The sequence below is a fragment of the Protopterus annectens genome, chromosome 13.part0 (assembly GCF_019279795.1).
Source record: "Protopterus annectens isolate FY-2018-M chromosome 13.part0, PAN1.0, whole genome shotgun sequence".
NCBI lineage: Eukaryota > Metazoa > Chordata > Ceratodontiformes > Protopteridae > Protopterus > Protopterus annectens.
This window is the reverse complement of record NC_056747.1, coordinates 868,064,780-868,081,285: the sequence shown is the minus strand read 5'-3', so window position 1 is coordinate 868,081,285 and position 16,506 is coordinate 868,064,780. Positions and strand designations below refer to the sequence as shown.

At 39.1% G+C, this 16,506-nt stretch overlaps 1 protein-coding gene across 3 annotated transcripts in view; it reads right to left on the bottom strand.

The window, feature by feature from the left end:
• The window catches only part of CUEDC1 (CUE domain containing 1), a 1,479,154-nt gene that overhangs the window by 403,406 nt on the left and 1,059,242 nt on the right, over window positions 1-16,506 (bottom strand). For all 3 annotated transcript variants that reach the window (XM_044054589.1, XM_044054587.1, XM_044054588.1), the window contains one exon: window positions 3,320-3,446. In XM_044054589.1, the coding sequence (XP_043910524.1) occupies window positions 3,320-3,446 (127 nt within the window). The remainder of the gene's footprint in view (window positions 1-3,319; window positions 3,447-16,506) is intronic.

Sequence of the window (16,506 nt, the reverse complement as noted above, 5' to 3'; positions counted from 1 at the left end):
CCACTTCATCTGCTTCCACAACAGTGTCGACGGACTTGTATGTGACTGCCTCGCTTTGAATGTTAGACTGAATAATATTGTTAAGTTCATAGACGCCTTTATTCTTGGCTGCAAGAATAGCTCATTCAGTCAGCCAGTCGTGATTCTTATAATTGGTTTGAATATTGGGAAATACTTTTTCAACCAATTCTTCTTTTGACGTCACTAAATTGCAGAAGTTATGAGGCAATGAAATACGTCCTAAGGTCAAATCAACCGGCACCTTTCCGTTCCCAATTTCCAGCAATTGATGTGAGAATATCTCAGCTGATAGATCGTTTTGCAGCTGGACACGCATATTTGTAGTTAATTTTAATGTCTTTATGTGTCGCCACAAAGTAGAGTATTTCAAGCAAGCATTTATTTCATCTGCTGGTGTCGATCGAGGAGAACGAAGTGGATCTGAAGCTGCAGAACGCGATCGCCGTGCTCGCAACCGCGCATCCTCAAGTCTGGCTGCACGTCGCTCTGCTGCTTCCTCAGCACGTATTTGAGCCATTCTTTGTCTGTTTTGCTCGTTTGCTGATGCCCATTCTTCCTCAGTTTGATTTGCAATTACTCGTCGCACTGCTTCTGCTCCGTGAGTACAACGACCTAAGTTTGACCTTCTGCGAGGCATTATTTGGATGAACTAAAGCAGATCAATTGCACTGAAAATCAAACTTAGGTCGTCGCACTGCTTCCGCTCTGCGAGTACGATGACCTAAGTTTGATCTTCTGCGAGGCATTATTTGGATGAACTAAAGCAGATCGATTGCACTGAAAAAGAAGTAAGAAACTTATAACAAAAACATATAAAACTGCATATTTGTATACAAATATACAGAATCCATAGTAGGTATATAAAAACATGCGCGTATTCGAATGCAACGTGTGACATCTATATAATAGTACGTAAATAAAAACACGCGCGTATTCGAATGCAACATTGTGCGAAACTTTCAAAGCAATCAGTGAAGAACTTTCGGAGATTTAAGATTTTGAACAAACGAACATTTACATTTTTATTTATATAGATATATATATATATATATACATATATATACATACACACACAAACACACACACACACACACACATATATATATATATATATATATATGCACACACAGGCATGGTATCAGTTCTATTTGCTGACTTTTTTTTATTCACAGGTCAACCAAAAAACAATTGACTATTTTAGCCAACTTGCAATTTCCTTAAACATTAAAGTTGAGAAAGAAAGCCGACAGTGGGGTTAGGTATTGTTCCCCTTTTCCCCACTGTTGCATGACCTTGGATTTGCTATATTTAAGTTGTGTGAGGGGATGCAGCCCACATATGTAGGGGAGTAAGAAAGGCAGAAATAAAGTTTTTGTTTTATAATGCACTTTCAGTGCAATGTGCATTTGAAAATTACTCATGATGGTGCTGCAGTAATGGCGCCATCTTTAATATCATTAAAGGCAGCAGCATGAAACACTCCAAAAGGGACTTAAATTATGACCATCATTAAGAATCCAGGGACAGTGATACACAATATTTTAAACTTTGATCAACATGTATCTGCCAACAGCGGGAAAATCATATTCTGCAATCCATGTCAAATCACTCCAGGGACAATCACTGTATTACTTTACAATTCACTGATGCAACCCAGTCTGGAATACAGTACTGCATTCCACAGCCTTCAAACTAGCCACCTGAAAATAAAGTAATACAGCATTTACTTTCTAGATGAAAGGACTGGGAACTCAGTTATTTAAAAAATGCTCAAGACCTGTCATCTTATTTTGTTTTTCGTAAGTCACTTAGAAGTAATATCCATCTAGTCTATAAAGTAATGTCTGATCCAATTGTATTTGAGAGTCTGTGCCTGGAAAGCTATCACCAGATTGGAGAACTCATACTGAGTATCAATAATTCACAAACATGTGACTAATAAATTATGAAACTGCCTTCCAAGACTATTGAATAAGCCTCCACCCACTACAATCCATTAACTTCTCAAAGTGTGGTGGTATGTCAGTCAAGAGGCAAGGTTCCTGAAAACCAACAGATTATGAATCTCTCATAAACAGAAGACATATTACTGAAATACAGAATAATTATTAATAATTCCCTATGTACTGTGCTCACTATTGAGTAATGTGAAAGATCTTACCAAACTAAGTGAAGCTGTAAAAACATAACATGAAGACTCATACAAAAAATCTACTAGGTTACAAGTTTGTTAATAAGACAGCAAAATATTATCACCTGTTACCAAGCTGTTTGCTTAAGTTAAACAGACCTCACACACATACACACACACACACACACACACACACACACACACACACACACACACACACACAGAAAAATGCAGTTATTTTTTTTTAATACACCAAATAGTTGAAGTCTTTCTTCTGTATGATTTTGTAGCATTCTGCTATATACTGTCCTATGCTATAGCAATAACCCATTCCTGGGTGTGGGTAATGCTGGATTTATCCACGGTTGGTGTGGTTTGGTCAGGAGGGTGAAGACCGAGTGGCCAAACAAAGACAACCATGGGTAAAATCCAGCATTACGCACACCCAGAAGTGGGTTATTGTTATTATACAATGACATTATTTAAGAAAAAAAATAATTACTTTTCTTAAATAATGGCATTGTATAATGCCTCCTTCCTTCCCTTCCGCAGCTGTCTGGTATTCTGCGGCAGTTCTGATATACTGCGCATGCGTATGCTTACGCAGTACATCAGAGCTGTGGGCAAAAGCAACGGAGAAAGCAAGATCTCCGTTGCTTTTTTACAAACTGTCTCGCTATGTTAAAGAAGTTTAACATAGCGAGACAGCTTTAAAAAAAGCAACAGAGAATCTCCGTCGCTTTTTTTAAAGCTGTCTCACTATGTTAAACTCCTTTAACATAGCCAGACAGTGTGTAAAAAGCAACAGAGATCTTGCGTTCTCTGTTGCTGTAAAAAAAGACTTATACTAATGGAAAAAGTCCGGGCGACGGGACCTTTTTCCATTAGTATAACTCTGATTTACAACTTGCATGCTGACCAATCAGTGTGCACATTTTAGAATATTAATGGGGGGTCGTTGTATAATGATGTATAACTTTGTACATGAAAAAAGAATCCCTTTCTCTGCACCATATCACACTGCAGAGTTATCGCCACTCCAGCCATCCAGGATTCCAAAACGCAGTCCAACTTTAGGCAACATGTGTTCTGCCCAGTGTCAGTCTGGCTTCCTAATGCCTATACTGGTGCTGTAAGACATACAATGTCCAATTTTAATCAACTCACCTTCACACTGTCCATCTGCTGGGGCAAAATGCGTAGGAAATCATCTGGCAGGTTACCTAGCAATGGAGGATTCCAATTTCTGTACCTTCTTTGTGTTTGTGAGGTGCTGTTGCTCTGTACATCAAACCTGTATTAAAGACATGGGGAAAAATAGTAATATTTGACATTCTGATCACTAAAACTGCAACATTTGGGGCCCAGAAAAATTATTAAAATCACAATGTAATTAAAATGTATTCATGGGTAAACCCTACATTAAACCCTGATTGGAGATGGAGCAGGGTGTTAATGTACAGGTGATGCCTGCTGAAAAACAAGTCCACTGCTTCACAGCAGCATACTAAGCTGCTGTGGAACTTGGCGAGTAAGGAAGCTAATGGCCACCATTAACTTAAACTTGTTAAGGAGCACGTTTGCTGTTTAGTAAACATAAAATTAAATCAAACAAAAAATTAAAAAAAAAAAATAGGAAACCATGTGTGAGTGTATGCGTGTATGAAAGCGAGTGAGATCAATCGAGCAATTCTTTTACGCTCACTAAGCATTGCTTTTGTGGTTTAGTAAGTGTAAAATTAAAAGAAACATTAAATAATAAAAAAAATGTGCGAGTGTGTTTATATTTCTGCCTGCATGTCTGAGTGTATGCGTGCTTGCATGCATGATAGTGGAAGGGTATGTGCGTGTGTGTGTGTGTGTGTGTGTGTGTGTGTGTGTGTGTGTGTGTGTGTGTGTGTGTGTGTGTAAGAAAGACTGAGCAGTGGCAGAAGCAGCAGCAGTTAAAATTAAGAGGTCTGTATACTTATCAACCTCTTAGCTCAAGAAATCTTGATAAAGCCTAAAATAACATGGGCAAAGTCTCAAAAATTGGAATAGATTTTAAACACTGCTGTTATGACATTAGAAAGTTGCTAGAATAAAATGATTTGTTTTAGCTTACATTTTCTGAAGGAAATAAAATCTGAAACTCAATGTATATCATTATTTAGTGACTTCAGTCCCCAATGATTTGCCAGCAAACCACAGATTTGATGAGTAACTGATCAAAAATGAAGTACAAATCTGGACATTCTTAGAAATTCTTATATTTTGGATGTAAAATACATCCTTCGCTCACATATACTACAGCAGGTTTTAAACATTATTCAAAGGAAATATTCTACATCAAAAATATTAAAAATAAATAATATACTATAAAAATAAGTAAAACAAAACAATTTTACAGACAGCACATTTTCTAAGAACAATAAAACCCTTCATGATGTGCACTACTGTGTAAATAATGCACACTCCAAAGTTAAATACTGAACATCAAAGCTAACTTCTGGAATGCCAGGACTGTTGATATATAAACCTGATCAGTTTTACTGTGATATCTTGAAAACCAAAACCTCTGAACTCAACAACTTGCACTTGACCTTACAAAAGTACTTATTTGTGTATAAATATGATTTAAACACATGCACTTGCATAAGTAAGTTTGAGTGACTTTAGTGGAAAGCCAATATGAAAAAAAAAAATAAAGCATTTTCTGTAAGGGGTAAACCCATCTCTGCCCCCCACACTCCTTTCTGAGATTACTCCCACTCCAAGATTTTCAATGTCAGGGAAAGAATAATCATCTAAAATTTAAAAAATATATATATTTTTCTCCAACATTGTACAAAATTCAGAATCGCCATAAATTGCTACATGTACAGACTAAGTAACTCCCCAAAACCTGTAGCAAAAAGTATGAACAAAATACTGCAGCAGACAGGAGGCAAGCACTAATGAAATAAATGGCTGAAGGAGATCAGGTAAATGTGACAAACACGAACATTCAAAAGGGGCATCTACTTGTTATGAGAAGACATTTCTAGGTATACTGAACCGCAGCAACTTTCAACTGTTAATATCTGCATTAACACTTTTTCCTGGCTATACTGCTATTATCCTAAAAACAATGAAAGCTAACCAGGGGAAAAATGTTTTATAATGCAGAATACACATCACTACTAACTTTAAAGTGCTAGCTTTGATGGCACTATTAATCAAGGTTCATGATATGTGATGGACCAAATTTTGCAGCACATACAATTCCCTTAACAAATAATGTTCCAGCAGTTCATAAAAGCACTTCTAACCAATCACAGTGAAGATGCCAAGATTGCTGAAGCTTCACACTGAAGAGACATCTGCATTAAGAGACTCACTACAAAAACATGACTAATTTAGCTTACTAAAACACTGAATGTGACCAGCATTTCACAGACCAGCTTACCCGCTGCCTAATATAACAAACATCACAGGGCATGCATAGAATAACAATTTGAAAATATTGATGCACTTGAGTGACTGACATACATTGCCACAAGGACAGAAGCGCCTTACATAAGCACACTTTGACACACAGCTCTTCAACCTTTACGTTTATTGGTATGGGCAAAATTAATACATTTTATGCACATGCCTCACTAAGACAAAAATTATTGGACAGAAGTGAACAGTTTAGGATTATTAACCCAGGCACTATTTACTATCTGGAGTTAAATGAAGAATGTGCTTTTTGCTTTATTATTTTATGTAGTTTGGCTAAATCGCCACTAGATGTCACTATTTAATATTGAGTGCCATCATTTGAGACTTGTTTTTAAATGGCTTACTATATTTAATTTGTAAAAGTATTTTTATAATAATCATCTAAATTTATTAATATGGGTTGCCAGATATATAAATAGGCTGTTTTAACATTTTTAACAGGCCTATTATAGTTGAATTTTTGGCATTGTGATGCAATTACTGAATCACATTTTTGAAGTCGTAAATGCTGGTTTCTTATGCATATCAGTTTTTCACACAATTTGTATTTAGCCATATAATATCTGCAATATTTATTATAGGCTGCTATACAAATATACATACATACACACACACACACACATATATATATATATATATGTATGTGTGTGTGTATGTATAAACATTTATTTTTTGGTACATTTTAATTTGATTACCAATTATATTTTTGAATGTCAAACACATCACTGCTCAGTTTGTTTATATAAACTAGATTTGATAAATGCCCTTTAGATTCACACAGAAAACGCCACTGAGCTGAAACTGCAGTCTGTGTTTTTTTGTCTTTGAGATGAAATTAAACTGCATTAACATACTTAAGTGCTGGAGTCTTATTACATACATATATCTGTATGTGTAATTTTCTCCAGGGTTTGCACCCCCTAAATAAGCTATCTCTAATGCTGCATTACCTTGGGCAGAAGGTGAATAAATTCGCAACCTCACAGGAAGCATATCTGCAAATTTGGGATATGGGGCAGAGCCCACATATCAGGTGGTTCATTGTGGATCTGCTGTCTTCAAAAGCAAAACAATTAACTTGATTTTTGTGTGTCAATTATTAGGGACAGAAGAACAATGATGATAGTGGTCTTTGGAAAGTTCTGCTTCAAGAAGTCAAGACAGACGAGTAAAATCTTTAAACACATGTTGGCAGTGCAAAACTACATCCCTGCAAATACACTCTACTACCATGGAAGCAAAGTAGCCCATGCAATCACAGATCTTTAAAGAATCAAATGCCTTTACTTTAGTGATTTCAACAACCATTACAGTTTTACCAGTTATGACCCTTTTTTTCTTGTCCCTTCATTCCTTTTGAATTCCACTGACTATAATGGGGAACTCTGGACCTTGTGTAAGTTACGTGGACATACAGTATTGTCTGTTAGATGGTAAAGACTTCAGAGTAACCCCCCCCCCCCCATTGTAGTTTGTTGTTATTTTTAATCACACAAATGGACATACAGGTAGATAGGGAGACATCTAGACACATTACCCCATGTTTACAGGTTCATAGGTGTTTACTAGGTTAACGATCACAAGGGCTTTTTTAAGCCTAGCCATGCATCCCAAATCTCAGACAAGTTCTGGTACCCTTGATAAGTATGCAAGGGTTTGGGAGATGAAACATTTACAAGCAGAGGCCTGGGAGATTAACCATTTATAGGCTGTCTGTGTCCATTAGAGACGCAGGTGCCAAACCAGGGATGAATTTCCTGTTTCCCATCCAACTGTCCATGTTACACTTGAATTGGGTTAGGGAGGAACTCTGCTTCACATGGATGTGGAGTTATTATAATTGATGTGGTTTGTAGTTATTAACTACACAAGACAGAAAAACAGATAACACAAACAATTTCCAACTGATATTTTAAGCATACATCTTGTGTATTCTTGTCCTCTATATTTTACATGTCAACAATTCTTAATGTTTTCATTTTTCACTTATCAACTGATTTTGACCTCTTTTCCTTTAAATTTCTGTTTCTTATTTCATTTGTTTTGAGTTCTCTGCGGCGGAGTTTAAGTATGATCATACTGTGGTTAAAAAATGTAAACAAACAAAAATAAAGTAAAACAAACTAAAATGGCAGCTAGACTCTGAACTCTGTTTGCAATTGAGTACTGCTGGCCCTTCTTAACGTCACTAATCTTAGGAGTTAAGGGAATGTCATCCCCAACCCCAGCTGCAAATTTAAATAACAGAAAAACAGCAACTTTCAAACTACAGTGCCAAAGTTTCTTTTTGAAAGCAATGCAGATACATTAGCAAGTTCCAGTGTTCTCCTTTACCACGGTCTCATGCAATGCATATACATTAGCAAGTTCCAGTGTTCTCCTTTACCACTGTCTCATGCGATGCAAATACGTTAGCAAGTTCCAGTGTTCTCCTTTACCACTGTCTCATGCGATGCACATACATTACCAAGTTCCAGTGTTCTCCTTTACCGCTGTCTCATGCGATACATATACATTACCAAGTTCCAGTGATATGGATGTGGAGCTATAATAATTGATGTGGTTTGTAGTTATTAACTACACAAGACAGAAAAACAGATAACACAAACAATTTCCAACTGATATTTTAAGCATACATCTTGTGTATTCTTGTCCTCTATATTTTACATGTCAACAATTCTTAATGTTTTCATTTTTCACTTATCAACTGATTTTGACCTCTTTTCCTTTAAATTTCTGTTTCTTATTTCATTTGTTTTGAGTTCTCTGCGGCGGAGTTTAAGTATGATCATACTGTGGTTAAAAAATGTAAACAAACAAAAATAAAGTAAAACAAACTAAAATGGCAGCTAGACTCTGAACTCTGTTTGCAATTGAGTACTGCTGGCCCTTCTTAACGTCACTAATCTTAGGAGTTAAGGGAATGTCATCCCCAACCCCAGCTGCAAATTTAAATAACAGAAAAACAGCAACTTTCAAACTACAGTGCCAAAGTTTCTTTTTGAAAGCAATGCAGATACATTAGCAAGTTCCAGTGTTCTCCTTTACCACGGTCTCATGCAATGCATATACATTAGCAAGTTCCAGTGTTTTCCTTTACCACTGTCTCATGCGATGCAAATACGTTAGCAAGTTCCAGTGTTCTCCTTTACCGCTGTCTCATGCGATGCACATACATTAGCAAGTTCCAGTGTTCTCCTTTACCGCTGTCTCATGCGATACATATACATTACCAAGTTGCAGTGTTCTTCTTTACCACTGTCTCATGCGATGCAAATACGTTAGCAAGTTCCAGTGTTCTCCTTTACCGCTGTCTCATGCGATGCATATACATTAGCAAGTTCCAGTGTTCTCCTTTACCACTGTCTCATGCGATGCATATACATAAGCAAGTTCCAGTGTTCTCCTTTACCACTGTCTCATGCGATGCATATACATTAGCAAGTTCCAGTGTTCTCCTTTACCGCTGTCTCATACGATGCAAATACGTTAGCAAGTTCCAGTGTTCTCCTTTACCGCTGTCTCATGCGATGCAAATACATTAGCAAGTTCCAGTGTTCTCCTTTACCACGGTCTCATGCGATGCATATACATTAGCAAGTTCCAGTGTTCTCCTTTACCGCTGTCTCATACGATGCAAATACGTTAGCAAGTTCCAGTGTTCTCCTTTACCACTGTCTCATCTCCTCCATCTCCTTAATCATCTTTCACCAGAGCACCCTGATCATTCCAGCTATGGCCTCCTTACTCTGCATGAAAAAATGAATTCCTGAAGTGCCCAATATCTCAAACTCCTTCCAGTATCATACCTACCCAACCACCATCAGCGCTACCAGTCACACCCTGGACTCGTTTTATGCAACCCCAAAATCTTGCACATCCTTATACTGAACTTAGGGTGCTGAATGTCCAAACTTCTCTGTCGGCTTGGTCATGCCATCTCCTCCATTACACCGTCCCTCACTGATGTGTCTCCCTATAACACAGGTTACGTCAGATACAGAAATCCTGGAGTAAATAGGGCCCCAAACCGATCCTTGTTGCATAGTACTTACAAACTACTTTAAGGGTGGCAAAAATAAACAGCCACCACTCAGTCATTAGCCAGGCAACCAAATCTAAACGCCGCCAATCAATTCTATACCCATCTCTATACCCTGCAATTTACCATTATGAGAAAAGCAATCAAAGGTCTTAATGAACATCTGTCAGTGTAATGGCTAGATTATGACTAAGGAAGGTCCACCAGGATAAGCCCACTTACCTGGCTACTAAACATCTACATTTGAGGAAAGCAAACTATGACATACCTTCTCACTATGGCTCCATAATGGCTGGGGACCAGTAAACTACCACCCCTCTAGAAACTTTGAGGTGTTCCTTAAGCTGCTTGTCTGTTAATATACCCAATACTGCAGTTAGGTTCTCTCTCCCATGGCTACCTACTGGAGCCCTAGGATTTCCCGTACAATAAACAGAACATGCTGGAGGGATAGATTCCTGTCCCAGAGACTTCCCATACTCTGGAACAGACTACCTATCTATGTCAAACAGAGCTCCTCATTAGCACTCTTCAAGAAAAATCTTGATGATTGGATGAGAAATGGGAAATTCACCCCGGAGATCACTTCTGTGGCTCTGCTCGACAGGGGCACAGGAAAATAATTTTCTTGGGTGGCGAAAGCCATGGTACATTTTTTGGCTAGGCTTGTATGGGCCCTAGGGCCAATAGCCTAGTACCTACCTATGAACCTATAGTGACATTATCACAATGATTTTCCAGTTCTTAGACACTTGCTTCTCTCAAATTATTCTATTAAACAATATATGAGCTGTCCCAGTAAAACCTTCATGACCCTTACGGGCAGGCAGTCTACACAACCAAGGGTCTGGGCTTTGTTCCATCACAGTATCTCTACATCTCTAGCCACATATTCCAGCGTAATCATAGCATCCATTCGACCTTCATTATTCATTCCTAACACTATCACCTCAATTTTGCCACCTCCTCAGTGACTACATCATCTTTTCACCTCCCCACTCCCCTCTACTCTAAAATCACATCATCATCTACTTGCCCATCTCTTCTAAAATGATTACACCATCCTTTCAAACCTTCCAAATAGGTACTTCCTATGAATACTGTGAATGAAGACTGATGCAAGGTATACATCCAGTATGTCTAGCAACCTCACACATCTTCCATTCATTTTAAGGCACTATTTTACAAAAAAAACTCCTCTCTCATTTAATTCCATCTGAAAATCTCTTCTCCGTTGTTATCGAACACTTACTAAACTGGCCTTGTTGTCAAGCTTCTTCACAAGCATACAACCTTCCAACTAATACTTTTCTCCAAACTTCAATAAATGAAATTTGCTCCCCTGAGAACAGTTATGGTCTCTTGTATATATGGACAGCTCAGAGGTTCATCTGTGATTACTGGGATAGCATTGAGCCCAGGGGGCCATTTTAAGCCCAGCAAAACTTCCCAAATGCATCTGACAAAGTCTGATACTCTAGGATTATTTTATGGGGTATGTGTAGGCTTGAGTATGGGTGGTCAAGCATTTACAGGCTACATCTGTCTATTAGAGACACAAGTGTCGGACCAGTGGTAAATTTCTGATATTCCACCCACTGTTCTGAGGTATGCTGGAATTGGGTTAGGGAAGAACTCTGCTACTCCATTTTATTTTTGCTTCGTCTTATGCATTTAATCACAACCACACTATCCCCGCCATTAATATTCTCTAATCCCTTTCTATAGATACAGTCTTTTCAACCTGTCACTCCACTTTGTCCTTACTAAATATGTCAAAATGTACACCTTATAATCCCCACAGCTCCATCTTGCACTGTCTATAAACCTTCCAAGTGTGGACATGGGTTCCAACCTCTTCCTTCACTCTCCCATTCTCAGCTTCTGCGCAACAAGGTTCAAGGTATCTTCATCTTGCAGCAGGAAGTCTCAACTTTGGTAGTGTCAGTCCTCCCCACATGGATGAATGCAAATTAAGCCTACTTTTTCAAACCTCCTTATCTGATTCCTCCCATCATCTGACAGGGAAAATCACAAAGTTCCCCACTGATGAAGTGTCCACCTCCTTACCCACACAATTATCTTAGCAAGCAAAACAGCATTTGCTTCCACCTTTGTCCTCAACAATCTTTATAAAACCCAGGACCAAAATGTGACCTCCACCATTCCATTTCTTTAGATCTGCATTACCTCAGCAAGAACCTGCCTGAGTGTCCTGCAGAGTTCTACAGCAGCAGAGAGTGAAAAGGAGACTTTGAGTGGCTTAAGTACCTCTGTTTTGCTTTTTATTGCTTGATATTACTAGCCGCATTGTCCGACCACTTTTTTATTAACTTTGCTACTTATCTGAACTGTTTTTTACCAAATACTGTTTGCACTTTAAAGTATTTGTTTTTTAAGTGTTTTTCATCTGTTTAACTGTAAAAGGCTACACACTCAAGTGCGAGAGCCTATTTTCCATGTTAAAAGTGTTTATTTGCTGTTTTTGACTTAACTTTTTGAAAAAAAAAAATCCTATCCCTATACTCGTTTCCCACCTTTCTAGATCTAGTAAAGTCCTGTTTCAAAGTTTGCTGAATTCTGGGCAGTTTGTAAGTTCCTGTGTTGCCCAGACCTTTCTAAGATAGAGGGAAGCTTCTCTGTTCATCAGTGAGAGTGGTGAGCTTTGGAACAGCCTATCTGTCGCTGGAGGAGTAGTTTCAACCCAGAAACTGTTGTTTTATTGGCTGTTTTGGGCCATTTCTATCCCTTTCATCTTTCTTCTTAAAAACCTGTGTTTGCTCAGATTTTGTGCTTGTATTACCTCAACAAGAGCCTGCCTGGGTGTCCTGCAGAGTTCTACAGCAGAAGAGATTCAAAAGGAGACTGAGTGGGTTAAGTACCTCTGCTTTACTTTGTATTGCCTGATATTGCTAGCCGCATTGTCCAACCACTTTTTTTTTTAACTTTGCTACTTATCTGAACTGTTTTTTTACCAAATATGTTTGCACTTTAAAGTATTCGTTTTTTTAAGTCTTTTTTCATCTGTTTAACTGTAAAAGGCTACACACTCAAGTGCAACAGGCTATTTTCCATGTTAAAAGTGTTTATTTGCTGTTTCTGACTTAACGTTTTGAAAAAAAAACAAAAAAAAAAATCATATCCCTATACTCATTTCCTGCTTTTCTAGACCTAGTAAAGTCCGGTTTTCAGAGTTTGTTGAATTCTGGGCTGTTTGTAAGTTTCTGTGTTAACCAGACCTTTCTTAGAGGGAAGCTTCTCTGTTCATCAGTGAGAGTGGTGAGCTTTGGAACAGCCTATCTGTCGATGGAGGAGTGGTTTCAACCCAGAACCTGTAGTTTTATTGTCCGTTTTGGGCCATTTCTATCCCTTTCATCTTTCTGCTTAAAAACCTGTGTTTGCTCAGTTTTTGCACTTGTATTACCTCAGCATGAGCCTGCCTGGGTGTCCTACAGAGTCCTACAGCAGCAGAGAGTGAAAAGGAGACTTTGAGTAGATTAAGTACCTCTGTTTTGCTTTTTATTGCTTGATATTGCTAGCCGCATTGTCCGACCGCTTGTTTATTAACTTTGCTACTTATTTGAACTGTCTTTTTACCAAATACTATTTGCACTTTAAAGTAGTTATTTTTAAGTGTTTTTTTTTTCATCTGTTTAACTGTAAAAAGCTACACACTCAAGTGGATAGCCTATTTTCCATGTTAAAAGTGTTTATTTGCTGTTTTTGACTTAACTATTTGAAAAAAAAAAAATCCTATCCCTACAATTGTTTCCTGCCTTTCTAGATCTAGTAAAGTCCGGTTTTCAGAGTTTGCTGAATTCTGGGCTATTTGTTTTCAGAGTTTGCTGAATTCTGGGCTGTTTGTAAGTTCCTGTGTTGCCCAGACCTTTCTAAGATAGAGGGAAGCTTCTCTGTTCATCAGTGAGAGTGGTGAGCTTTGGAACAGCCTATCTGTTGCTGGAGGAGTGGTTTCAACCCAGAAACTGTAGTTTTATTGGGCGTTTTCAGTCATTTCTATCCCTTTCATCTTTCTGCTTAAAAACCTGTGTTTGCGTGGTTTTGTGCATCGCGCAGCGCCGCTTAGCTAGGATTAAACTATTCCCGACGCCATAAAGTCTCCTCTTTCGTTTTTCCCTTGGAACTAGCCAGATTCTTAGTTTTAGCACTGGTTCAGAACATGTTATAAGCACTCAACCTTCCTCATTACCTAGAGGAAAACAGTTTTTGTACTTATCTTCCTCATTTGCTTACAGAAAAACAGCTCTTGTACTTACTTTCCTCACTTGTCTAGAAGTAAATAGTGTCTATTCAGGCATGTCCAAGGGACAGCTCCCGGTATTCTCTCCTGTTTACCTGATGAATCTGGGCATCTTGGGGCAATGAAGCAATTGCCTCATGTACACACACAACCCTCTCCTCCTACCAACCAACACTACAACCTGTGAGAAATGCATTTATCTAGCTAAACTGGAGGCAAAGCTCTCTCAACCCAAGACTGAACTTGTCAGTCAGGAGGAATAGGCAAACACCCACTCCACACCACACACACTAGTCCCAGTACATCTACACCACCGGGACCCACACATAGATACACAAAATCATTCTCAGAGGCTCTCAATAAGAATCTACCCAAACAAGAGAGACCTCCAAAGCAGAAAAGCAAGCAACCTCCAGCCCTCACCACAACCCAAAAGACACATAACACACAGACTCAGTGTGCCACTCAACCACTGCCCATAAGGCAAAACTACATACCAAACACATTGATCATAGGTGACTTTATAGTCAGGCACATTGATGTTCCACTCATCAGAACAGACAAGGAGAAGGTTACTGTTAGCTCCCTGTCAGGTGCCATGATCCGCCACATAATCCACGCACTCAGGTCACTCCACAACAAGTACAAATATGACTCGGTCATTGTCCATGTTGGTGTGAACAACCTGAGATGCACCTGCCTGGATTATATGAAAAAAGACATGGAGGAGCTCTCTGATCTTGTACTCCAGGCAGGTATGACCCTATCCCTGAGTAGCATCCTAACTTCACCCAGATTGATACTGCAATACAAGGACAAAATGATTGAATTCAACAATTGGCTAAACTTCTGGTGTCATTCAAAGGAGATCCAGCATTTGTCTGCCTGGGACAACATGGTTGACAGGCCACAAAGTTTGCCAGAGATGGCCTGCACCTGTTGCCCCTGGGATTGTAGAAAGTGGCTAAGGCTCTTGCCGCTCCTATAGTGCCTTTTTTAGGCTACTCAATGCTAGACGTCTAAACCTCAAAATGCACTCACTTGAGGCACTCCTTAAAATGGAGAATATCGATATCTGTCCACTGACTGAAACCTGGTTCAAGGCTCCAGAGTGCACCCCTGCATTACCAGGATATAACTCATACCATACCTTTTGGTCATCAAACCAAGGAACACCAAGGGCAGAGGTGTGTCCATATTCATTAAGGACAACCACACTTCCAGGCTAGTTGCCCAACATAATTCATCCGAAATTATACAAGTGCAACTAACTCTGCAAAACTGCAATCCATATTGTAGCTTGCTACAGATCCCCCACCATGGCCCAGGATTCCCACTCCTCTTTTCTTGATATAAGACAGAATATCATGGTCCAACCAAACACTCAAATATTGGGAGATTTCAACTACCCCACCCTTAACTGGGAAAACTACTCTTGTGCTAACTCCTTTCCTTAACGATTCCTAGAGTAAGTAAACTCCAATGCCCTGGATCAACTTGCCCACACCTCTACCAGGGGCAACAATATCCTAGACCTAGTACTTACTAACATGAGTGACAGGTGCTCCACACCTGAAATCAACTCCTCGTTGGTCAGATCCGACCATAAACTAATCACCCTAGATATCCACATCCCACCCTCACCCCCCACTAAGGAAACCATAGTAAAAAAAACTTTATCCAACGCCAACTTTGTGCTACTTAAGGCAGAAGTGGCCAACTTCACAACACCCATGCAGATGGAGAATAGGGTCTATGTTAAATATTCGAACATCCAAAATGTCGACTGTTACATGGTCGAGACCAAATGTTCGACATTTGGATGTTCGAATATCAAATAAAAAAAAAAAAAGAAAAACACTCCTTAACAGTGCACCCCCACACCCCCTACTTAAATATACCAACTCCGAGACCGCACTTCAGTGCAGAAAAGGGAAATTCTCCCTATCTGCACCATACAGCACCGTTGAAAGTCAATCTTCGAACACTTGAAATTTCGAACATTTGGTCTCGACCATGTAACGTTCGAAATTTTAAGAGTTTGAAGAATTGACATAGACCCGGAGAATCAGTTACCACTGCCAAATGTTATACAAATGCACTCTATAAGCACCTACACAGGTGCATGGATCATCCCATCCCTAATAGAACCAAGATGCAGTCTTCCAAAAAAGGAAACCAATCTGGTGGTCCTCTGCTTTTTACAAACTCTACAAGAGAAGGAAGAAACTGTTGCAAAAGAGCATAAAACTCCATGAGTGGAGGAGCTCCCTGGTCAGCCTCAGCAAGAAGCTGAGATCTCTCAGAAAATCCTCCAAAGCAAACTATGAAAATAAGACTGCCACTGACTCTAAGGACAACCACAAAGCATTTTACAGCTATGTGAAGAATCTCAATGGCAACACCCAGATCTGCTCTGAGCTACAGCACAATGGCATAAAATTCACTGAACCAACTGATATCGCCAAGATCCTGGCTTATAGGTTCAGTGCCAACTTTACCCTCCTGTCACCTCCTAAAGGACCTATATCCATACCGGAAGGATACAGTGTCCCTGCAATCACAACTGAACAGGTGAAAACTGCGCTA